This window comes from Lactuca virosa, chromosome 1, assembly GCF_052849685.1.
Source record: "Lactuca virosa cultivar CGN04683 chromosome 1, Lactuca_virosa_CGN04683_v6, whole genome shotgun sequence".
NCBI lineage: Eukaryota > Viridiplantae > Streptophyta > Magnoliopsida > Asterales > Asteraceae > Lactuca > Lactuca virosa.
In genome coordinates this window covers 243,153,258-243,179,168 of record NC_136426.1, presented here as the reverse complement: position 1 = coordinate 243,179,168, position 25,911 = coordinate 243,153,258, and the positions used below count along the sequence as shown (strand labels likewise).

Below are 25,911 nucleotides of genomic sequence, written 5' to 3'. Positions count from 1 at the left end.
TGATACCGACAATGGTGGCAACTATCATATTTCAGTTAAAGATTTCCATTGTCAAAAGTATACCTTAGATCGATAGCATGAAAAGTAAGCAACTTTATCAAGGTCCCATCAATTGAATCCTCTTGCCCTACGGAGACTGAGGATGTGGTCATCTCCACTTCTGAACACGATACTGAAGAAGTTTCTTTCGTAGTATCCCATATTTCTTTTGCAGTTTGGTAAAGAAGGAAGTTCTCTCCAACTTCTGTTGTCATGGAACTGATGAGCCATGACATAACCAGATGATCATCTGTTTTCCATGAACGAAACTTTGGATCTGTTTTTGGAGGTGCAGGGGTGCAGGGATTTCTCCGTTTAAATGACCATCTTTGGTACGGCCATAGATAAACCAAAAAACTAAATGGGACCATTGTAGGTAATTTTGTCCATTCAGTTTGTGATTAGTGGGAGGAGGTGTTGGATCATGTTGAATCAGTGGGGATTGGTTAATGTTGGAGGTAACTTCGAATGTATTGCTTGAAGGCATGGAAATTGAGATTCAAAACAAGAGATGAGATGAGCAAATTCGGGTTTTAAAGTGGGCTTAACTCTGATACCACGTAGAAATATGGTAGAGATGATGAAGAATTTCTAAATACCTTATTTGCCAAAAAAGATGGTACATATATAAGATGGAAACTAGAAAAAGGAAACCATAAAATCAGGGAAAAGATATTTGCTAATCCTATCTAAGTAAGGAAGAAATAAATACACAATAATTTCCTTAAATCTATACTACAATACAATTGTTGGCAGAAAAGGGTATCACAAAATATTTACACGTCAATATGTATAAGGGAATTGAGCACTTTGGAGCATAGATGTGCCATCCATGATGAAGATGCGCCATCCGGTGCATGGATGCACCATCTTGGAAGAAGGTGCCCCATCCATGATGAGGATACACCACCTTGGGAAGCAAGTATGCCATTTATTGTCAAGGTGTGCCACTTTGAAGGAGGATGTGCCACCCTTGAAGCCTGATGCGTCATTTAGGAGAGAGTGTGCTAACCTTGAAGCTTGATGCGCCATTTAGGGTGTAGAAGCACCACCCTTCAAGAGGATGTACCATCTCTGGCACAAGATGCGTCATCTTGGTGCAAGGGTTCGCCATATGGTTCCTTGATGAGCCATGACATCCCTTGATGAGCCACTTATGCTTTGATGCACTCTATGATGCTCAAGATTGTCCAAGGATGCTTAGAAGTTGAAGATGCTCAATGAATATTGCATGATGCGTCACCATGATGGTTGATGAGCCAATCTTGCATCATGATGAGACACTATGGATCATGATGGTCCATCATGTATATTGTCGATGCTTATGTAATGTATATCAAGGATGAAGGTTCCAAAAGGTACTACATGGCGTTGTGATTCGTTGACACCTTTCATGACACTATAGATTAATGGGCTTGGCCCATTAGGGTTTTACGTCTGATCCCTTCTCTATAAATAGGGATGTCTAGTAGTTATTTGTTTAGTGTCTCTAATTCTATAATGATAGACGGATATCTGTTGAATTATACTTGTAACCTCTGAGAACTCATAAATAAAGAATATTCCCCTTCTGTCCGTGGACGTAGGTCACCTTGACCGAACCATGTAAATATTGTGTCTTATGTGCTTTTGGTTTCGTGTTTTATCTACTTTACTTCCTAACATGTTCCTTATTTTTAGTCATTAATAAGTAAAAAAAATTTGCAACGGAAAATCTAATCTACTCTTATAATCTCTTATTCCATTATGTCTTAGACGTGACTTGAACTCTCAACCTCGTGAGGGGGTGGTGGGAAGGATACTGTTAGGCTAAAAGCCCTTTGGACAATACGTAATTATTTTATAAAGAATATCTTAACTCGAGTCCTTCTTTCTTTAGTTGATCTTCTGGTCGTTAGGGTTTTTAATTCCACTTCCTCTATAATGTCTTTTCATGGGATCTCGTCAAACACGACTTGATATTTATTTTTTGGTTTCATACTTCTACTCTCAATAAATGTGAAATATCGACTTCTGAAAACCTTTTGTTGTGGTTATATTAGAAACGATAACCCATATCATCTAAATTATAGCTAATGAAGGTACACTTTTTTTCCTTTACATTATCATGTCTATATCTGCATCCTTTATGTTGATGTAAGGGACACAAGAAAATACTTTCAAGTATGTAAAAATATCTTTAGACCTTGGCATTCCTCCTTTATAATCATGAACCCTAGGGTGACTGAGGGTCCATAGTTAATTAAACATGTAACGTACTTAACAAATCTTCCCAAAAAATATTTGGTAAAACTACATGTAATCTCATGCTCTTTTCCTTCTCATTCAATCTTTTCTCCATACGCACATATATACCTATGTAAATATACACATATGCACATATACACATGCATATGTATGCCTATGTATGTGCGTAAAAAAATATGTGTACACTAAAAGATTGTTATGATATTTTAGCGTACGTTGACATTATTTATTTTCATAATGAAATAATGTTAACTCTCTTTTTTAAGAAAAATAATAAAAACGTCATTTTTGTAAGTCACAAATACTTTTATTATCTACTTTCTCAGTTTCATCATGAAAATACACACCTAAAAATGATTGTAATTGGTAGCATTTCAACTATTGATTGTTAGTAACTCTTTGTTAATACCATTCGTTAAGCCTTATTTTGTGTACTTAGTAGCATTTCAACTATCATCTAAATTGTTTTTATATTATAGTATGCAGGTTCGGCATGGGAAGAACTTACCCATGTTAGACAAGCTATTGGGTTCTTGGTATGTTCTTCCGACTAAGTTGTACCTGTAGCATTTAGTATTGTTTTCTTCCATCACTATTAAACAAACTTTTTTTTTTTCATTTTCTCTAATTTCAAATTCTACTTTTTCAATGCTTCATTGATATATAAGTCAACTTTATACAATATTTTTATGATCCTCAGGCAATACCTCGAATGCATGGGATATCGTGCGATGAAATCACTAATGATCTATTTTATGTAAGTCTCTCTCTCTCTCTATCTCTCTCTCTCTCTCTCTCTCTCTCTATATATATATATATATATATATATATATATATATATATATATATATATATATAAACATAAAAGTATTTACTTAATCAATCGAGTAACCGTAAAAGATCTTAAGGACGTTATATCATATGAAGTGTGGACTAGAAGTTAACATATATATATATATATATATATATATATATATATATATATATAGGGCTAAGTTATTTTGTTTCTTACATTTATTGTGTGCTAGAATGCACCAATAGGAATTTAGTAAATTAAATAATTATTTAATTAAATAAATATAGATATTAAATGATTTCCATAATTATATGTATATTAAATGATATCCATAATTATAATTCTATTTTTATGGAAACTAATTAAATCCGTCATTAATGTCAGCAATAACATTCTTTCAGAATGAATTTGCATCTAGGTTTTTATATATGAGTTAGTATTTTGTTTCAAAACTCACTCACTTAAAATACAATAAAATTGCATGGAATATGAAGAACGAGAGTGTATTCTACTAGAATACACTCTCATTCTTCTAGATATGAATTCATTCTGAAAGAATATTATTGTTGATATTAATGACGAATTTAATTAGTTTCCATAAAAATGAGTTATAAGTATGGATAACATTTAATATACATATAATTAATACTAAATTCCTATTGGTGCATTCTAGCACACAATAAATGTGAGAAACATTTGAACCTACCTCTCTCTCTCTCTCTCTGTCTCTGTCTCTCTCTCTCTCTCTCTCTCTATATATATATATATATATATATATATATATATATATATATATATATATAAACATAAAAGTAATTTACTTACTCAATCGAGTAACCATAAAAGATCTAAAGGAAGTTACATCATATGAAGTGTGGACTAGAAGTTGACTTATAAACACTTGATAGTTAATAGACAATATATATTTAAGATATTTAACAATATTTTATTTTTCTTATTATAGATGGTACTAAAGTGTAATATCTAGTCTTATATATAGGACCTTTATTGTAATCTTCAAATCTTAAGAATAATACAAAAATCATTCGGTGGCTTATTATGGTATCAGAGCCGCCACAGCCTCTGTAACCCTAAATCACCGATTTTTTTTTCTCTTTTCTTTCTTCTTTCAATCATTCTTCAATGGCGATGATCCAATCCTTTACCAATGTTGAGAAAACTACTCACAATTTTCACAAATTCGCCTTTAAACTCTCACCCACCAACTACAGATTCTGGAAGCAAATGATTTAGCCCTTCATGGTCACCAATCGTCTATTCGGTTATATAGATGGTACCATCCAATGTCCTCCACCGAAGACTGTTGCAACTACTGACACAGCCTCCACTGATAACCCTAGCTATCTTCATTGGATTACCAATGATGCACATGGGCGGATGCTTCTTGCCTCTACTATTTCAGAAGCCTCCTATCAACATGTTCAAGGTACAACTTCCCAGGATCTATGGCTCTCCCTTGAAAGAGCCTATGCCCCCAACAACTCTTCTCGTGAATACACATTGAAGACTCAACTTTTGAAGATCGAGATGAAGGGTGATGAAACATCATCTGCCTATCTCACCCGAGCACAGGAATATGCAACTGCTTTAGCCAATATTGGAGAACCCGTAAAAGACAAAGACCTAACCATGCTAGCTATCTCCGGGCTACGTGATGAATATAATGGCCTAAAGTCAAATCTGTTGGCTCGTTTCCCTCCAATAACCTTCCATGAACTGCATGGGTTATTAAGTGATCATGAGTTTATGATAAATCGATCACTTCCAGCAGTCCCCCAGGCCTTCACGGCTGCTGTCCCACTTGTTTCACGCCTCCCAGCTGCCCCACCAGCACAATTGACTAGTTTACAGCAGCTGGCAGCACAACTTGGCTACCAAATCAGCCCCATTGTGGCTACAAACAATCAGCCCCAAGCCTTCTATACCAACCGAACTTCAAACAATTACCGGGGCAAGCGTCGTGGTAACTCCCATGGCAACTACAACCGAAATCGTGATGATTCACGCGTTTCTGGTTTCGGTGGTAACACTCGTCCACCTCAGTTTGCTTGGGCTTCAACTCAGAATATGGTGTATGGCCACTGTAACCGGTGTGGCATAGGTCATATTCCAGCCCAATGCCCAAATCAGCCCACTTTAACTTCAGCTCGTGACGTGTCACAAGCCAATTATGCAACATTCTCAGAAAATGGCTCGGATGCCGGTTCAACATGGTTTCCCGACACTGGTTCAAACAGTCACGTTACACCCGACTTCACAACTTTAGACAATGTTGATGCTTACAATGGCAACAATTCTCTTCATGTTGGTGACGGTAATCATCTCCCTATTTTTCACATTGGTTCATCTAAACTATACTCTCCCAACAAAACCTTTAATCTATCTAATGTTCTTCATGTCCCTGAAATCAAAAAGAACCTTTTATCTGTTCAACAATTCTGCTTAGATAATAACGTGTTTTTTGAATTTCATTCGTCCTTTTTTGTTGTGAAGGACGAGTCTACACGTTCCATCCTACTCACGGGACCAAGTAATCAAGGGCTATATTCGTTGTGTCTCCCAAAATTGAAGTCTCTTCCTCATATGTCTTTCACCGCCATCAAAGCATCACCAACCACTTGGCATCATCGTCTTGGGCACCCTCATGCTCGTGTTTTTCAATCAATTATTTCTCGTAGTCATTTACCTATTTCTTCACATGTAATTTCTTCTTTATGTTCTAGTTGTCAAATGGGGAAATCGTCAAAATTATCATTGCCACTTTCAAATTATCGTAGTAATCATGTTTTGGATTTAGTTTATTGTGATGTTTGGGGCCCCGCCCCATCTACTTCTTTTAGTGGTCACCGATATTTTTTATTATGCGTTGATCATCATTCACGATACATGTGGTTTTACTCATTAGCTCAAAAATCGGATGTTTATATCACTTTTAAAAACTTTGTTCTCATGGTTGAAAGACAATTTACAACAAAACTTAAACAAGTTCAAACCGATTGGGGGGGGGGGGGTGAATTTCGCACTCTTGCATCTTTCTTCACCTCTCTTGGTATAATCCATCGCCGCTCCTGCCCTCACACAAGTGCCCAAAATGGCCTTGTTGAGCGGCGTCACCGACATGTGGTGGAAACGGGCCTTGCTCTCCTTGCTCACTCACATGCTCCTCCACGTTTTTGGGACTTTGCTTTCGAGACAGCGGTTTACGTAATCAACCGTTTGCCCTCTCGTAATTACTCCAACAAATCTCCTTTTGAGCATCTTTTCAATAAAACCCCAAATTATTCTTTCCTTAGAATCTTCGGGTGTCAATGCTTCCCGTATCTTCGCCCATATAACCGACATAAAATGGATTTTAGATCCACCCTGTGTGTCTTTTTGGGATATAGCCCTCTTCATCATGGCTACTGGTGTTTGGATCCAACCACTGATCGCGTATACATTGCACGCCATGTTCGTTTCAATGAAGAAATTTTCCCTTTTACCCCTTCTCCTACACCTTTACCTACTGAAAACGAACCTCCTTATTTCTCCTCCTTTCCACAACCTCAACCCATTCCCGACACTCAAAATGCAACCCCGGATCCACCTACTACTGCAGCTTCTTTTTAGCCCGCTGCAGCCCCGGTTACGCCCGCTGCTGCCTCTTTTCAGCCTTCTAACAGCCCACAAACTCAGCCTATACCTGCTGCCCCTACACCAAATTTTCAGCCACAACCTTCATCTTTACCCACACAGCCCTGTACCCGACCTCCCAACCTTCGCCAAAACCCAAAAACCACCACTAGATATGACCCATCAGCCTACTTCTCTTTCAATTGTCCTGCTAATTCTATTGAACCATCCTCTTTTACCGTTGCTAACAAATCACCAATATGGCGTCAAGCCATGACTGAAGAGTTTGATGCACTTGTCAAAAACGGAACTTGGTCTCTAGTTCCATTTGCTAAAAACACTAATGTCATTGATTCAAAGTGGGTTTACAGGATCAAAAAGGATGCAAATGGGAATGTTACTCGCTACAAAGCCCGCCTTGTGGCAAAAGGCTTCAACCAACAACCGGGTGTTGACTACCAAGAGACATTCAGTCCCGTTGTCAAAGCAACAACAATCCGTGTTATTCTATCTCTTGCTGTGACAAATCAATGGTCTCTCAGACAACTTGATGTTAAAAACGCCTTTCTCCATGGTGATCTCAAGGAAACGGTTTATCTACGTCAACCACCGGGCTTTGTTGATAAATCAAGACCTGATCATGTTTGCTTACTCCATAAATCCTTGTATGGATTGAAACAGGCACCGAGAGCATGGTTTGAACGACTCTCTACAACCTTACAGTCTCTCGGTTTTGTTGGTTCTAAAACCGATCCCTCATTGTTCATCCTCAAGAATAGGGGTACATTAGTCTATGTTCTTGTTTACGTGGATGATATTATTGTTACCGGGAATGATCCTCAAGCAATCACAGGTGTTATCTCTAAATTAGGATCAACGTTTGTTGTCCAAGATCTAGGGAACTTACACTATTTCTTGGGCCTTGAGATTGTTTCTCATGGTAAACACATCATTCTATCTCAGCTCAAGTATGTCTCTGACTTGCTAACACGTGCTGGTCTAGCAGATTGCAAACCCGTGTCATCGCCCATGAGCAACTCTCAAATATTAACCTTGTCCGACAGCCCCTTGCTAACGGATCCAACCAAATACCGCCAAACAGTTGGTGCTCTACAATATGTAACTCTCTCGAGACCCGATATTACTTTTGCCGTCAACAAAGTTTGCCAATTCATGCAAACTCCAACAGAAAACCATTGGTCTGCTGTTAAACGAATACTTCGTTATCTCAAGGGAACATCGCACTTTGGCGTCTTTATCCGTCATGGGTCTGCTTCTACACTTCAAGCTTTCACCGATGTTGATTGGCGCGCCACCTTAAAAGCGTACTCTGATGCTGATTGGGCCGGCTGTCCAGATGACCGTCGGTCCACGGGGGGATTTGCCATCTACTTGGGTTCCAACCTAATTTCGTGGACTGCTCGCAAACAACGTACGATTTCTAGATCTTCCACCGAATCTGAGTATAAAGCTCTTGCCGACACGGTTGCTGAGATAACATGGCTAGAAGCTCTCCTAAACGAGCTTGGTATTACATTTAAAGTCTCTCCCACGCTTTGGTGTGATAACTTGGGGGCCACATATCTTTCCGCCAATCCTTTGTTTCATGCACGAACGAAACATGTAGAAGTGGACTACCATTTTGTACGAGAAAAGGTTGCTCAAGGAAAGTTGAAAGTTCAGTTTATTTCCACACATGATCAAATTGCCGATGTGTTTACGAAACCACTCCCATCTCAAAGATTTCTGATGTTAAGGTCCAAGTTGCAGGTCGTTCCCCGCCCTCAACTTGCGGGGGGATAATAGACAATACATATTTAAGATATTTAACAGTATTTTATTTATCTTATTATAGATGGTACTAAAGTGTAATATCTAGTCATATATATAGGACCTTTATTGTAATCTTCAAATCTTAAGAATAATACAAAAATCATTTGGTGGCTTATTAATAGTGTTTGGTTGCATTCCACATGTGAGAGTAACCAGGAGGTACTTGAGTAAACGAGAAGATTATAGTTACTTTAGTTAGAGGTTGAGAAAGGCATGAAAGGAAAGATTGCAAGTTACTTGATCCTGACATAGGGTTAATTCGAGTTAGCAGAGATGTAAATTTTCAAAGAAAAAAAAAGATGTGGGAGTAGGGGAAGGAGAAAAAGATCAAGGTAACACCAGATGTAACTTTTACTTTTGAAGTGTTATAGTTTGATGAAACCATCATTGCTGAAACCGAAAAATATCGCAAAGACTCAAATGAAGACATTGGTGTGCCTCAAAACCCTCATAATGTTCTAGAAACTTTTGTGTCCTATCAAGCAGAAGAGACACTACAAGAAATTAGAGTATTACCGGCGACAAACGTCGCCGCTAAAAATAGCGTTTGTCGCCGCTAATAGTATTAGCGCCGACTCGTCGTCGCTAAAAGGCCGCCGCTGATGCTTTGTCGCTGATAATCAAAATGGCGTCGCTAATGTCATATGTCGCCGCTAATAACATGACGTCGCCGCTAAAGTAGTGTCGCTGCTAATAACCGACTGTCGCCATTAAAGGCGTCGCCGGTATTGGTATTTTTTTATATTTTATTATTATTTCACATTAAAATTGAAAAAAACCATATAAAAAGTATAAAAACTGCTATGATATTAATTAAACTATTCCTACATCCTTCCATTCCAAAATATTAATCCAACATCCGTTTAAAATACTCATCCAATTTAGCATAATACAAAATATCGAAAATAATAGTCTAAAATACTTACACAAACAAAACATACAAAAATCCTACAACTAGCTACTCGTCATCATCGCTCTCCTCGTTTCCTCCGGTTTCATTTCGTTGTGGCAACGAATGAAACCAATCTTCAAGTGCGGCACTACATGCTGGATCGTTTAACATTGTATGAAGCATTTCCAACTACAAATAAAACAACATAGTATTATAAGTTAAACAAATATTATAACATTCTATATACAAAATATACATTCCACATACAAGCAAAGTACAAAATATAGCATTGTACAATAACTAACAATTACCAAACTACAAAATGCCATTATAGCATTGTACTTTCATAATCAAACAATTACCAAATTACACATATTTCATATAACACATTATAGCATTGTACTATAACTAACAATTACCAACCTACAAAATACCATTATAGCATTATACTTTCATAAACTAACAATTACCAAATTACACATATTGCATATAACACATTATAGCATTGTATTATAACTAACAATTACCAAACTACAAAATACCATTATATCATTGTACTTTCATAAACTAACAATTACCAAACTACACATATTGCATATAACGCATTATAGCATTGTACTTTCTTGTTATAATTTTTTCCATAATAGCATTTTACTTTCATAAACTAACAATTACCAAACTACAAAATACCAATATATCAAACTATAACCAAACTAACAATTACCAACATATAAACTATTATCAATCTAACAATTACCAACATTTTAAACTATTACTAAACCAACAATTACCAACATTTGAAACAATTACCAAAATAAAATAGTTTTGTCACCTGTGATTGTGGTGGTGGTTGCATCAGTGGTTGTTCCTGATCGTACATTGACATAACCGTAGGTTTACGTCCGATGCCTCTGATATGGCCTCGTCGAACAACCAATATTCTTTCAAAACAATTTTGTGTATCCTTTGGTGTTAGACCGATGGCTTCAGAAGAAGCTTGAGTTTGTTGACTGAGGAAAACATGTTGTTCTGACATTGTACAAAATTATCATTAGCGTACTAAGTTACTTAACACAAACATGACCAGATATTGCATACTCAGTTGGAATGGTTAGTCGCTTCATGGAGAAACCAACATTTGAACACCTAAAAGTCATGAAACATATTTTAAGGTACATAAAAGGGTTAAGTATGTATGGTTTGGTGTATGTCAGAAGTAACGAAGAAAATGGTGTTATAGGCTATACCAATAGAAATCAAGCTAGAGATGTGAAGGATAGTCGTAATACAATAGATATGGAATTTTATCTTAATAAAAATCTAGTTACGTGGACCTCACAAAATGAAAAGAGTGTGGCTCTCTTATTATCAAAAACAACGTTTATGGTAACTACAAGTGCAACATGTCAAGGAGTTTGGATTCGAAGGCTACTTGGAAAGTTAACCAGAAGAAGAATCAACCCAATAGTGTTGTATTTGACAACAAATCGGCTTTGGAGTTTATGAAGAACCCGATATTCCATGGGAGGAGCAAACACATAGACACAATATTTCACTTCATATGTTAACCGGTGAAAAGAGGTAATGTCATCATGAAGCATGTGGGAAAATGAACAAAAGATTGATATACTTACTAAGTTTATGGAAAAAGTCATGTTTGAAGAAATGAGGAACCTACTTGTGGTGAAGGACATCTTAGTTTTTGAATTAAGTAGGAAAATGTTAGAGATAATACATAAGATAATGCCTCTTGGGCTTTTTGGGAAACCTTCCTTTTATTCAGTATTTGAGTTAGAGTAACCTTGCACTCCAAGTAATCAGCTTCTTACCTTACAACTCTCGGTAGGTAGGATCACAAGAAAGAACATTACATCCAATGTAGTCGTGTTAACCACTCGACCCTCTCCATATTGAGCTCCATCTGTGAAATAACCTTCATTATTTCTAAGATGATTTCGTTTACATCGATGTCTTATCCCTTTTAATTTGCTCTTGATTCACACGAAAACCCGTCAATATCTACCGAAGATCGTGTGCATTATTTTCTTTTTGTCTTCATAATCAGATAATCATCTATCTAGTAAAATAACAAATCTATCTTTTCGGTAAACTAATTCTAACAGGAAAACGATGTATCTTCATCTCTCATTTAAAAACTTGGCATGCTAAAATTTCAAGACATGTTATTACCAATGTTCCTTTTCTATCAATTTAGAAAATGTGGGAACTTAGAGATTCATGCATTAATTAAACATTTTAACATGAAAGACTCTCTTGCTATCAAACATTTTCACATAAATAATCACTTTGTTGTGTACCCAGAATATCGTCATGAACTCAACTGGCTGGTTAGTTAAACTAACTTCTACTTTGGCCTAATTTGCACTGCCTGACAACTTATTAATTTGCCAAAACATATACAAACAAAATACCAAGTTCCTTAGAACTTGTCTCCGCTTGAGTTCTCTTCGAAATACTATATGAGTAATGGAAGGCAAATGTTCACACAACTATATATTTTTACTTATGACATGAAAATTATTCATGTTAAAGGCACGTCCATGCGTGTCGTTTAGGTTTTGCAACATATCATCTTCTTTTTCCACATATCATATTCACTCGTTACATGTCGTATTATGGCAACACGTATCCATGACCCATACATGTCAACATGTCATGTCGTTACACATATACATGCCACGTTTATGTTTTGGCTTTCATTCACTCAGCTTCTGACTAGACGTTGAAACACAATGATTTTCCCATGCTTGATTTCTATTAATCATTTGAATATATACAATATACATTGGGCTCCATTAGGCTAATAATACCATATTGATACATATACATGGGCTAAGCTAATACAATGAATACATATACAATAAGCTCATTCTCAAGTTCAATGGCCCGAGCATCTTTGTTATCCCGAAAGAGATTCTTGAGACTAAGCCAATGTGTTGGCAGTGGAGTTTTTGGTGTGAATCATATTAAGAAGGGATTGAGTGAGTGTTCCATATAACCAAGTTTTTACCACATAGTCGATTTTGAATCATTCTTCATCTTTGTTAGTGGTTGGTTTAGAATCGTCGGTCAGAAAGTCTCGAACACCAAAACAATGGCAAGGATGATGGGAACGTATGTCTTGATGTTAAAGGGTCCATACGACTTCTAATTGCCTGATGATGTGGGGTTTTCGCCGACAATTGTTGGAAGAGAGAAGAAGAAAATGCAATGGCTAGGGTTAGAGAAGAAAATGATACGAGAGGATCACTCTGATACCATGAAACACAATGATTTTCTCATGATTGATTTCTATCATTCACTTGAATATATACAATATACATTGGGTTCCATCGGGCTAATAATACAATACCGATACATATAAATGGGCTAAGCTAATACAATGAATACATATACACTAATAGACACTTCGTGTCCACAAACCTGGTGCGTTGCATTCCCCCAAATTAGTTTTAAAGTAAAATGCCTTCTCTGGAAATAGCAACCTACTTTATCGTGTATGCTAGAACTGCCTCTACATCGAGTATAATCATATAGTTAAATTTTCGGGTCGTTACACTGATCATGGCAATTTATTTGTATCCCCGGGTAGAATTAATTGATTGATCAGGTGTATGCAGGTAAAACAATTATTCTACCTCTACCCTATTTCGAACCATTTTGAAATTCTATTTCCAAACTAATTAGTCATATATTTTTATAAATCTCAATGATGGAGAGAACTATTGAACAACTTTTAAGGCAAATAATGTTGGAAAACATAAGCTCAATATGTCGTAATTGGTTCAATCACCATGCCAAAAGGAAGTTTGATTCCCATAGCCATTTAAAAAGGTCTATTAGATCAATATTTATGGTGAAAAAGTAAAAATCAATTCTAGCAATTACTTTTCAAACACCAGGAATATCAAAGTTTGACTCGGATGAATTTCCAAGTTCGAGAACTAATGTGAATTTCCCTTACTGTTCTCGCCTAAGAAATGTTTGACGTCGGTTTATGTATCCACCACCATATAGCTATAAGAAAATTGTTCGACACTCCCAAGCTTCCTACAACATGACAAATAAGGGGCCTTAACTATGTCCCACCTTAAGCAGCATATTTTGGTGTGCGTAGGGTGACTACCCAACGAAAATTTCTTCAAATTTGTTCTAAATCATGGTGACAGAGAGTGGATATTTAAAAAAGATAAAAAGTTGATTGGAACTCCCAAGTACAACCTTGATTAGAGTTAGCTCCCATGAAATTATATTTTTATTTCCTTCCATGAAGAAAGTCTTGATTGGAACTTAAAAAGCATTGGTTTCTAATTTTTTACAAAGTACATATTCGTCCCCATGGGCAGGTCGGTATATGTGAAGGGAAAGGATATGAGCTGGAAATGGAGAATTATTTCCATTGACGAGATAAGTATGGGGTCAATGCCAATCCTAAATACTTACCTCTTTGCAAAGCTTACTTTAAAGGAAGCTCCGTACAATTCTTATAATGTTATTGAAATTGAAGTCAATCCAATATCCTATAAATATGAAATCATATATGTAGAATAAGCATGAAAATGTTGTAACATTATTTAATGTTTTTAATTCCATGGTAGATCCCTAAAAGGCAACATTTTTTGGTTTTGCAATGTGTAAAGATTCCATAGCAAAAATGAATAGAAATTGATACAATCGATATATATCCTTTTTGTACACCTCTTTAAATCTAGCTACTCTTTTATGGGAGAATCATTTGCAAGGACCTAGGCTCTTTTCTTTAAGGATAACCATGGATCCAAGATCACACAATGTTGCGGAAACCCATTTGTTCTATATGATAGAGTCGAGAAATCCTATCTTGAAGTGCCAAAGTCAAACACCTTTTCAAAATCTAATTTAAAGAACATTGCATCTCATTTCGTTTTTCTTGACCCAATAAAATACTTCATTTTTTGGGACAATCTAGAATGTTTCATCCTACCAAAAATGTGGATTACATATCTCTCACTATTAGTGTATATATATTATTGTGTATTGCTTTATATTTGGAAAGATAACTAGCCCGTTTGTATTGATCTTGTATATTGGCCTACGGCCCACTGTATTGTATATTTATTCATTCCTATTCAATGAAATCAATTATGGGAAATTACGTGTCAAACATGGTATCAGAGATCTTTCTTTGATCCTTGGTGACCTTAATCCAGCCGGCCCACTTCTCTTCTCCCCTCTCTCCAGCGGTGTTCCTTCCACCGTCCCCCTCTCTCGTCCCTCTTTCATTCTTCTTGGCCATGGCTAATCAAAAACCATACGGTATTACAAATATCAAGGCATATGTTCCCCTGATCCTTGATTTAAACGAACTCAACTATGATGCTTGGCGCAAACTTTTTACCACTCACTGTAAGGCTTTTGGCGTTCATGGCATCCTTACCGGCACCACAAAACCCACCAGCCCCACCGATGCTGAATGGGAAAATCTCGACAACATTGTCCAGATATGGCTCTATGGGACCATGAGGCAACCGTTACTCAACATGATCTTAAGCGTTGAAGCACTCTTTCGGGACAATAAAGATGCTAGGGCAATCGAGCTTGATAATGAACTCCGCTCATTAGTCATTGACGACCGCACCATTGCAGATTATTGTCAGAAATTGAAGTCCTTATCTGATCTTCTAGCCAACATCGACTCCCCAGTTCCCGAGAAAACTCTTGTCACCTACATGCTTAACGGTCTATCACCAAAATTTGAAAACATTGCCATGCTAATCCGTCATAAGGATCCATTACCTTCTTTCCTTCAAGCCCGGTCAATGCTTGTCTCTGAAGAACTCCGTCTCAATCGAACTCATCCTCAACCATCAAGCCATCACGACCACAGCTCCTCCCCTTCTGTTCTTGTTGCCTACCACTCCACCACCGATCAAGCTGCTATTCCTCCCCCTTGGCAATGGTTTCCACCGGTGAACAATGATCGGCCCACTGATATCGCTGTTGCATTTAACACCATGACACTTAATGACCCCGAAGATGCAAGTTGGTACATGGATACGGGAACAACCTCTCATCTCGCATCAGATTCAGGTATACTCTTTTCTGTCAGTAATAAGAGTCCTTATAATTCGGTTTTTGTTGGCAACGGTTCATCCATTCCCGTTACCCAATCTAGCCATTCCATAATTCCTACAACCCATCGACCCTTACACTTAAATCATGTCCTTGTCACACCCAATATCATCAAAAACTTGATTTCTGTTCGTAAATTTACTACTGATAATAATGCCTCCATTGAATTTGATGCATATGGTTTTTCTGTGAAGGATTTCACAACCAAACAGGTGCTCCTTAGATGTGACAGCACGGGCGACCTTTATCCTATAACACCATCTGTTGTCGCCCTCCTTACAACCAACGCTTCTCTTTGGCATCAACGCTTGGGCCACCCTGGACCTCGCGTTCTTCAGTCGTTAATTTCTAGTGATTTTATTTCATGTAATAAAACCAGTCTTTCTATATCATGTAATGCTTGTCGTCTTGGCAAACACATTCGCTTATCATTTGTTTCTTCTAATAATAATGCCACTGAGTTGTTTAAAATTGCTCATTCTGATTTATGGGCCTCCCCGGTCACTAGCAATAGTGGTATTGAATATTACATTATCTTTCTTGACCATTATTCTCATTTTTTGTGGGTTTATCCTTTACGAAAAAAATCCGATGTCTTCACTAAATTTTTACATTTTCGCAAATATGTTCAAACTCAATTCAAATGCGAAATTAAATCATTCCAATGTGATCATGGTGGAGAATTTGACAATCACGAATTTCACTCTCTATTTGATCAAAATGGCATACAATTTCGTTTCTCATGCCCTTGCACCTCCCAACAAAACGGCAAGTCCGAACGGATGATTCGTTCCATTAACAATATCATCCGCACTCTTCTCTTTCATGCACACATCCCACCCACGATGGAAGCCTTACACATGGCTTGCCATCTCCTCAATATTACCCCATCTACCTCTATCTAAAATGACATTCCCTTCACTCGCTTATTCCATAAAAACCCAACATATGATCATTTACGCGTCTTTGGTTGTCTTTGTTATCCTTTAATACCAACCGCTCACAAACTTGCACCTCGATCAACTCCATGTATCTTTTTAGGGTACCCATCTCTCCACCGAGGGTATCGTTGCTTAAACCTTCACACTCGCAAAATTATTATTTCCCGACATGTTCACTTTGATGAACAATCCTTCCCGTTTAAAGCTATGACACCAACCTCTCCACCATCTTATACCTTCCTTGAAAATGACATCACCTCACCGCCCTCTCCCCTTTTCTCTTCCCTTCATCCCGTCTAAACCTCTTCAAACAACCCCACAACTTCTGCCAATCACCAAACCAGACCCCTCCCCAACTTCGAAAACCACCAAAACAGCCCCCCCCACATCCGAAACCGTCCTAAATATCCCTTCTTCATCCGATTCTGATCCTCACAATCCTTCCCCACCTCCCTCTCACTCTCCTACAACTCACATCCCTCACCCTATGACCACTAGAGCCAAAAGTGGTATCACCAAACCTATCTCTAAACTCAACCTTCTCACCTCAACTGAATCCCCGCTACCCCGCTCTCATCTTTACGCCCTTCGTGACCCAAATTGGACCAATGCCATGAAAACCGAATGTAATGCTCTTATTTCTAACAGAACGTGGGTACTTGTACCTAGACCACAGGGTGTCAACATTGTTCTGTCTATGTGGTTATTTAAAAAAGAAATACAAAGCAGATGGCTCTTTAGAACGATATAAAGCTCGACTTGTTGCAAATGGAAAAAGTCAAAAACCGGGGATTGATTGTGATGAAACTTTTAGCCCGGTTGTTAAACCGGCCACCCTCCGTACCGTTCTCAGTCTTGCCACTTTTCGGAAATGGCCTATACACCAGCTTGATGTTAAAAACGCATTCTTACATGGTCACCTCAATGAAACCGTCTACATGCATCAACCTCCGGGTTTTCATGACCCGGACTTCCCAGACCATGTGTGCCATCTCCAGAAGTCTCTTTATGATCTCAAACAGGCCCCGAGAGCATGGTTCAATCGGTTTGCTACCTTTATCACCCGCCTTGGATTCATCCACAGCAAAACAGATTCGTCCCTATTTATCTTTAAGCGCGGGAGACGCCACTGCTTACTTGCTGCTATACGTTGATGGTATTATTTTGACAGCTTCTACAACAGATCTCTTAGACCGAATCATCAAACTTCTCACTGCGGAATTTTCTATGACCGAATTAGGTCCTATATCATACTTTCTGGGCATCTCGGCAACATCTAATAATGAAGGACTATTTCTTTCTCAGCGCAAATATGCCCTTGAAGTCCTCGAGCGAGCTAACATGTTACATTGTAACCCGTGTCGAACTCCGGCCAATCGAAACTCGACGACTCAGGCGACCCAGTCTCTGACCCAACTCTTTACCGCAGCTTAGCTGGAGGCTTACAATACTTGACCTTTACTCGACCTGACATTTCCTTTGCTGTGAAACAGATATGTTTATATATGCATGACCCGCACGAACCTCACTTCCATGCTCTTAAACGCATCTTGCATTACATTCGTGGGACATTGGATTTCGGTCTCCAGCTGCATCGATCCTCTACCACTGGTTTGATTGCCTACTCAGATGCTGACTGGGTCGGTTGTCCTTCTTCTGGCAGATCTACTAGTGGTTATTGTGTTTTCTTAGGAGATAACTTGATCTCATGGTCTTCAAAACGTCAACCAACGGTCTCCAGATCAAGTGCCGAAGCCGAATATCGTGGTGTTGCTAATGCAGTTGCCGAATCTTGCTGGCTTCGAAATCTTCTTCGTGAGCTTCATACCTCCATTCCTAAGGCAACCATTGTGTATTGTGATAACATCAGTGTCGTATACCTTTCTACGAATCCAGTACAACATCAAAGGACGAAACACATCGAGATAGACATTCACTTCGTCAGAGACAAAGTTGCCACCGGTGAAATCCGTGTCCTGCACGTCCCTTCTTCTCTCTTCATGGATTTCAGGAACAGTTTGAGTGTTCAGACGTTAACTACCGCTCAAACTGCGCCGGGGGGGGGGGGGTATTAGTGTATATATATTCTTGTGTATTGCTTTATATTTGGAAAGATAACTAGCCCGTTTGTATTGATCTTGTATATTGGCCTACGACCCACTGTATTGTATATTTATTCATTCCTATTCAATGAAATCAATTATGGGAAATTACGTGTCAAACACTCACAAGATAGCTAATCACCATTTTCAACATATTGGCTAAGGTCTTTGAGATACCCTTTTAGAAGCATCCAATCAAATTGATTGGTCTTAATTCAGAGATGGTAAGCAGGTCAAACACTTTTGTTATGAGAGTGATGAGATAAGAATTACATCCTTGATTGATTGCCATCATAAGATAGAAATCCTGTAAAAGTTATAGTGATCTAAAGGTTGCTATAACATTAGAATAATTAATCAAAGAATAAAATGCCATACATGTGATATTTAAAACTATCAAAGTTATGAAATTGACCATTTTTCTCCCGTATTTCCTCGCATCCATATCCACAAAAGATGAGGAATATACTAAAACAATACAACTAAATGCCATAATAAACTTAGTAAAATTTTCAAATAGTAATGAACAGCCACCTTCCAAAATGAGTAATAGTTTCTAAAGAAAACACGAGTTTCATGCTTTATGGATATTTATTGATATGGACAATGATATAATACATTTGTGCTCTCTCCCACTATCAATATCTATTTGACACTATTTATTTCTAGATTATAAGCATCGATCAGGTGAATAGAACATGCACTCTTAGTTGGGATGAGAAGGATGGCACTGAGATTGTATCCGCAGATGTAAGTGTTATATGTGGAATTTTATCTTTACAAAACTAAACTAATTGCTCTATATGATATATGAAGTAGCTTGTGATTATGATATATTTGTCTAGGATATTTCAAGCATGAAGATACTCATGGAAAAGGATTCTGATGGTGCTACAAGTAACTCTTTTCATCTAGAAGATAGTTCCAGGTATAACTAACATCTTAAACTTTCTTATCATTATAAAACATGAAAATTAGACTTAACTGAATTAATGTATTTTACTTTTTTTACAAAATTTGTTCCAAAAAAACATTTTAGTTATCAAACCCATAAAGAAGGTTGCAATTAATATTACAAACCATACGAAACGTACAACTATATATTACATTACATGTCAAAAGACGAAAATTGTGATTTCCACTTATAACATCTATGTGTGAAGTCTTTTAATTCCAAAAAACCCATGCTAGTGAAACTAAGTTACTATAACTTGTCTTTGGTACCTAAGTGCATGTCATTAAAATAAAATAGAATACATTTGATAAAAATCTTCTCATGGTATACTGTATACATAGGTTTTGACACAAAACATATATAATTCATTTCCCGGCATTTTGTAAAACCATTAGTTTAACATAAGGCATTTGTCCTTTAATACCAAAACAAAACATTATTTTGAAATCATGGTTTCAAATGTACAAATTTTCCACATACTTCATAGTATCTAAATGCTAATTCGAAATCAATATTTCAAATACAAATCCAATAATTATTAAAATACCAATCACAATATCACTTTGTAGAATTTATTAGCCACATGGTAAAAGTAAGAAAAACTTGTAACTATAAGGATTATATGGTCAAAGTTTAATTTCTTATGTGTCTACAATATTAAATAATAGTCATGATAAATTAAAAAACTATGACTATGTTGTTTATGGTCATGGTTTAATTTAATATATTTGCCTTAAAGAAAATAATATTCATTATAGAAAAAACTTGTGACTGTAACTATTTTGGTCATGGTTTAATTTGTCATGTGTTTCTAAAAGTAAATAATAATCATGATAAAAATTAAAACATGTGATTATATATATCTTATAATTTAATTTTTGTTTGTGTCTAAAAGTAAAAATGTTCATGAAAAAAGGAAAACATGAATTTAAGTATCTTATAGTTATAGTTTCAGAAAAAAAAAATAACTATAAGAATTTTATTGTCATAATTTAATTTCTTATGGGTGTCCTAAACTAAACAATGCTCTTGGTAATTGAAATAATTTGTGAATATATGGATTCTATGGTGATAATTTAGTTTTTATATGTGTCTAAAACTAAACAATAATAATGATAAAAAAATAACCTATGACTATAAAAAAATCTATCGGTGCTAGGGCTGTTCGGTATTTGGATAAAACCGAATTGTCCAATTGGACAATTTGGATTGTACTATTTGGTTCGGATATTTGAAAATTTTGTATTGGTTTTCGACACAACCGAATTATTATTTTGGATTTCGGATTGGTTATGGTTTATAAAATAAGAACCGAATAGTCCAAAAAAACTGAATAACAGTTTATTATTTATTTATTTTTAATATATATCTATAATTATTTATTAATTTTGTAATTTATTTTTTGAAATAGGTTCAAAAGGTTTCACCTAGTAAAAAATATTAATATACATTTTCTCTCAAAAGTTTTTTTATCTATAAAATATTAAAATATAATATACCTTCTTAATAATTGTTTATAAATTTCATATCGTAACTAAATAATTTGTTTTTGCTTCTTGTGTAAAATTCAGTAATATTATAATTATATGTCATTTTAAAATATTTTAGTTTTTAAAAACCGAATTATAAAAACCGATCCAACCGAATTGTAACTAGATCGGATCAGATCAGATTTGAATTTAGTTTGGACTATTCGGATCCTTGTTTTGAAAACCGGAATCAATTTGGATTCACTTGATTGGATTGGATCAAACCGATCCATCCAAACGAACACCCCTAATCGGTGCGGTTTAATTTGTTATGGATGTCTAAAAGTAAACAATAATCATGATAAAAGAAATAATCTTTGACTATAAGTTTTTGATGGTCATGATTTAATTTCTAATTTGTGTCTAAAAGTAAGTAATCTTCATGATAAAAGAAAACACATGTGTTTATAATTCTTTTATGGTCACCCTATAATATGTTATGTGTGTCTAAAAATAAATAATTGTCATGATAAATGAAATAGAATGTGACAATATTTTGTGGCCACGGTTCAATTTTGTATGTCTCTAAAACTAAAAAAATTTCATGCTAATTAAAAAACGATTTAACTATAATTATTTTATGGTCATTGTTTAATAAGTTATGAGTCTATAATTAAGCAATAGTCATGATAAATGAAATAACATGCGAGTATAATTATTTTATGGTCACATTTTAATTTATTATGTTTTTCTAAAACATTATTGATGATAAGAAAAAAAAACACATGATAATAAGTACTTTATGGTCACCGTTTAATTTCTTATATGTTCCTAAAAGTAAAGAATATGTATGTTAATTGAAATAACTTTGTGACTACAAGAATTTTATGGTAATTTTTTTTTGTATGTGTCTAGAAGTAGATAATAGTCACGATAAAACAAAAAACATACGACCATAAGTATTTTATGTTCATGGTTCAATTTCTTTTTTGTCTAAAAGTAAATAATAGTCTTGATAACCGAAATAACTTGTGACTATAAGAATTTTATGTTAACGGTTTATTTTGTTATATGTGTCTAAAGAGAAAACAAGACTTGTGATAAAAGAAATAATATCCACTATATTATTTTTATATCAAAAGGCATTAGGCCTTGTTTGAAAATGTGTATCTCTCCTAAGGGGTTGACATAAAATCACCAACAATCATCCTCCATTTTAGTATAACCAAGGATCTACAAAACCAATAATAAGAATTTACCAAAATTATACATACATTATGTTGGTTTTTATTCAAAAACTAGTTTAAAAAATATGATATTTAGCAACGGAAGACTTGATCATTTTTTGAATAACATAAACAAGTTAAACCCACCAACGATCATCTTGCAAAGTTTGGAAAGAAAACAAACACAACCAAAGACGAAAAAGAACAAATAACAACCTTTGTAGTTCTTTAGATCCTCTTGGAAGGCTTGGAAGTTGATGAAGAATGATGAACTTTAGAGACACCAACAAGAAGCCAACTTGATGTAGATGCTAGTCTAAAACTCTTAACTCTTAAGCTTGAAGTTCATAACGAATATGAACTTCAAGAGAGCATAAATGCAAGTAAGTAAACTCAAAGTCTTTTGCAAAATGGAGAGAGCATGCATATCATATGCATGTTACGGTTTTGATTCCACTCAAAAGGAAGGCATGAAAGCCTTCATAAAGTGATTCTTTTACACATAAGTTCTTAACCTCTTAAGCCCTCATGTCACTAGACCATGCTTGTCCCCCCATGCTTTATAAGACTTGCCATTACTTTATATTAACTATGATAAAAGCCATACTCATCCTTTTTTACTCTTATTTTCAAAAAATAATAAAAGGAATAAGATGAAACTTTTATATTTTATAAAACAAGTTTATAAAATATAAACTTTAACTTTTTGGTAAAAGACAAAAGAATTTATTTAGTCCAAAATGTTGTACATAACTTATTAATTCATACCATATGAATTATATAATGTTACTTACTAATGAAAATTATTATTTCCTAGAAATAAATAACTTCCAATTTAATTATAAGACTTTATTGAATATTTATTAAAATCAATTTCTAATAAAAAATCAATTATATCAAGTTGTTGTTAGTGTGATCCATTAGTATCATATGTTAATTAGCAGTATCACTTTAATATGATTATTGAGAATACTAGATCTTTCACATTAAAGTATCGAACCGGTTGAATTTGCATATTAGTATATTACGCATTCCAAATATTCAAGAACTATGGTGTTTTAATAATTGAATCCTTCAACCTATTTGAATACCTAGAGATAACATAAACTTAAGTTAAAATAAAATGTCTAATTACAAAACTCCTGGCACTATTATTAAACAAATTGTCCCAATCCATTCCCAATTATATAAAAATAAAGTACCTCCTTACAATTTCTCAAAGGACTTATTAATAATATACACTTCACTATCATACATGTAATTCCTATCCTCATGTACAAACACCCAAAGTAGGAATGCCTTTATTGGCTCACACCCAAAAGTTTAAAACCATAAAAAGTTTAGGAGAAAGGAGAGAGGACATTGAGAACTGAATTTCTTAGCCTTCCAGGAGGTTCAATCAAATTTCATAAAGGCTAGAGGGTTTTATATATAGTTGAGGTAACTTGCAGATAAAGCTTATTTAAATCAATTAAATAATCAAATTTAATCATGATTCAAATCATATTCTTATTTGTTACCTGTGTCGATTCTAGAAGCTCTTAGAGCCTCTCCAAAACCATCCACACTCTTAGGGTTTCTAGAATGCTCATCTTGTTCAATTATTGAACAATTAACATTTAGTCCATGCACCTTTAATTAAATATAGATTAATTCTAATTAGTTCCAATTAATTCCAATTAATTCTAACTAGTTTCTAGTTAATTTATTAACTTGTAATAAATTAATAAACTATTAATCTCATTCTCTTAATTTCTTTCGGCTATTTTAGCTCCTGAGGGCAATCCTAAAAGGAATTTGTTATTATTATTATTACCAAAGTTATAAAAATTAGTTATGACATTTGACACCTATTTCCAACACTTGAGTCTACCATTATATAGTAATTAAAATTGCTAACTAGAAATTTCTATCTAGATGCATCCTCAGTGATGTAGTCATCGTTCTCCGACTTGTAACGACGTCTGGTTTGCTCCACTATCTCATCTTCTTGTGCTTCTAGTGCATGAGTGCTCATATAATAAACCACCTTGAGATTGGTAGAAAGAGCATCTTCTTCTGCGAACGGCATAAGTCGTTTCCCTGGAATTTCTCCAACTTGTAGAACTTGGACGTCATCTCTTTCACTGATTCATTCTTGATTTCAGAAAACCGTAACAAATATCAGATTCAGTTGTTAGGGTTGGGTTGGGAGGAGAATAGGGTTTTTGAAATCAATGTGAAACTTGGATGTTCTTGAAGGATTGTGTGATCACTTCTGAATACGATATTTCAACCCTATGTTTGGGATACACAAAATCCGAATAATGGGGATAATTGTTCAAGTAACAGTCTTGTATCAAGGCACCGGTAGGAAACCACGAACTAGGGTTTTTTAGAATTCAAATTCTTCTAATTACCAGATATAAGATCAATCAACATTACATGTTGATTTTATCTCATTAACAAGGGATGACAGTTTCAAGGATATTAATATGAAATTAATAAGATCAATCAACGTTACTAAATATAAGATCAGTGAGCGTTACGAAATATAAGATCAATCAGTATTAGAATCTGAAATTAATATTTTCCATAATACTTTCCTTAACAAAATTAATTTCCGTCCAACTCGCTGATTGGACCTGCCAGGGATGTTGCCCATAGGACCCCTCAAAGTGGCATAACCCTCTCTTGACTCCTATCATTTGGTTGAACCGACATCAAACTTGTTTATATAAGAATGCACTCCGCACCTCCTAACTTGTCTAAAAACAAGAATTGAACTCCAATTGGAATCTGAAAATTGCGTTATATACTAAAATGGCATGGTAACACTAAAATCACCAACACATCCATCATTTATAAGTTCAATAGATTTTACTTTAGTGTTATTTCAAATACAATTCTTCATACATAATCTAATAACATTATAAATTAACAATCTGCACTTTCAAATGCAGCATGTTTTTCTCTGTTGATGACCTATCATCTTCCTTGCAAGTGAAAGATTTCGTAAATGTGAAAGCTGCTCTAGAACTTTCCAAGTATCAAGCATTTCATTTCTTGTACAATTAATGACACAACCACAAGATTATGTTTTGGGAATGTATAGCATAATATTTGCATGTTTGTAAAATAAGCAGACAAGGTATTTCCGACAAGTTGAAGAAGTTATCCTTTAAATTTAAGGATGGTACTGAAAATACTGATAAACTACATCCAATTGGATGGAATGTATTTTGATAATGGAGCATTGTACACATATTTTGAATAACATGAATGAAATGGATTGTTTCTTTCAATTGGAATCAAGAAAATCCATTTGCTTTGTTCGATGGAATGTAATCGTGTATTCTTGAAGAATGTGTGTGTTTCCTAATGTTAATTTTTATTGCTTAACCACATGTAAGACCCTTTTAAAATCTGAAAAACCACAAAATCAAACTGTTAGTCATAATACATTTGATTTATGATAATTACCTATCGATAGAGACTTAAAATATGTATATGTTTTAATCATTGCTGAATAGTGTAAGGTCTAAAGTTGAGCTCCAATGTTGATTCATGTGGATTTCGTAGAAAGATCTTGACTAAGAGTATACGGAGCGGGCAACGCCACCGGGCGTGATGGTGATAACGGGACGAAACGCGTGTTATTCCTCTG

General features: G+C 35.4%; 1 protein-coding gene across 3 annotated transcripts in view; it reads left to right on the top strand.

The window, feature by feature from the left end:
* Positions 1 to 25,555, top strand: part of LOC145165645 (uncharacterized) — a 61,291-nt gene extending 35,736 nt beyond the window's left edge. For 2 of the 3 annotated variants that reach the window (XM_079084436.1, XM_079084428.1), the window contains exons 9-13: positions 2,766 to 2,822; positions 2,987 to 3,043; positions 19,285 to 19,365; positions 19,461 to 19,543; positions 25,208 to 25,555. In XM_079084436.1, the coding sequence (XP_078940562.1) occupies positions 2,766 to 2,822; positions 2,987 to 3,043; positions 19,285 to 19,365; positions 19,461 to 19,543; positions 25,208 to 25,322 (393 nt within the window). In that variant the 3' untranslated portion in view covers positions 25,323 to 25,555. Of the gene's footprint in view, positions 1 to 2,765; positions 2,823 to 2,986; positions 3,044 to 13,807; positions 13,880 to 19,284; positions 19,366 to 19,460; positions 19,544 to 25,207 lie in introns of those variants that run through there. The other variant, XM_079084445.1, reaches the window with a different exon arrangement.
* Positions 25,556 to 25,911: the final 356 nt, after the last annotated feature.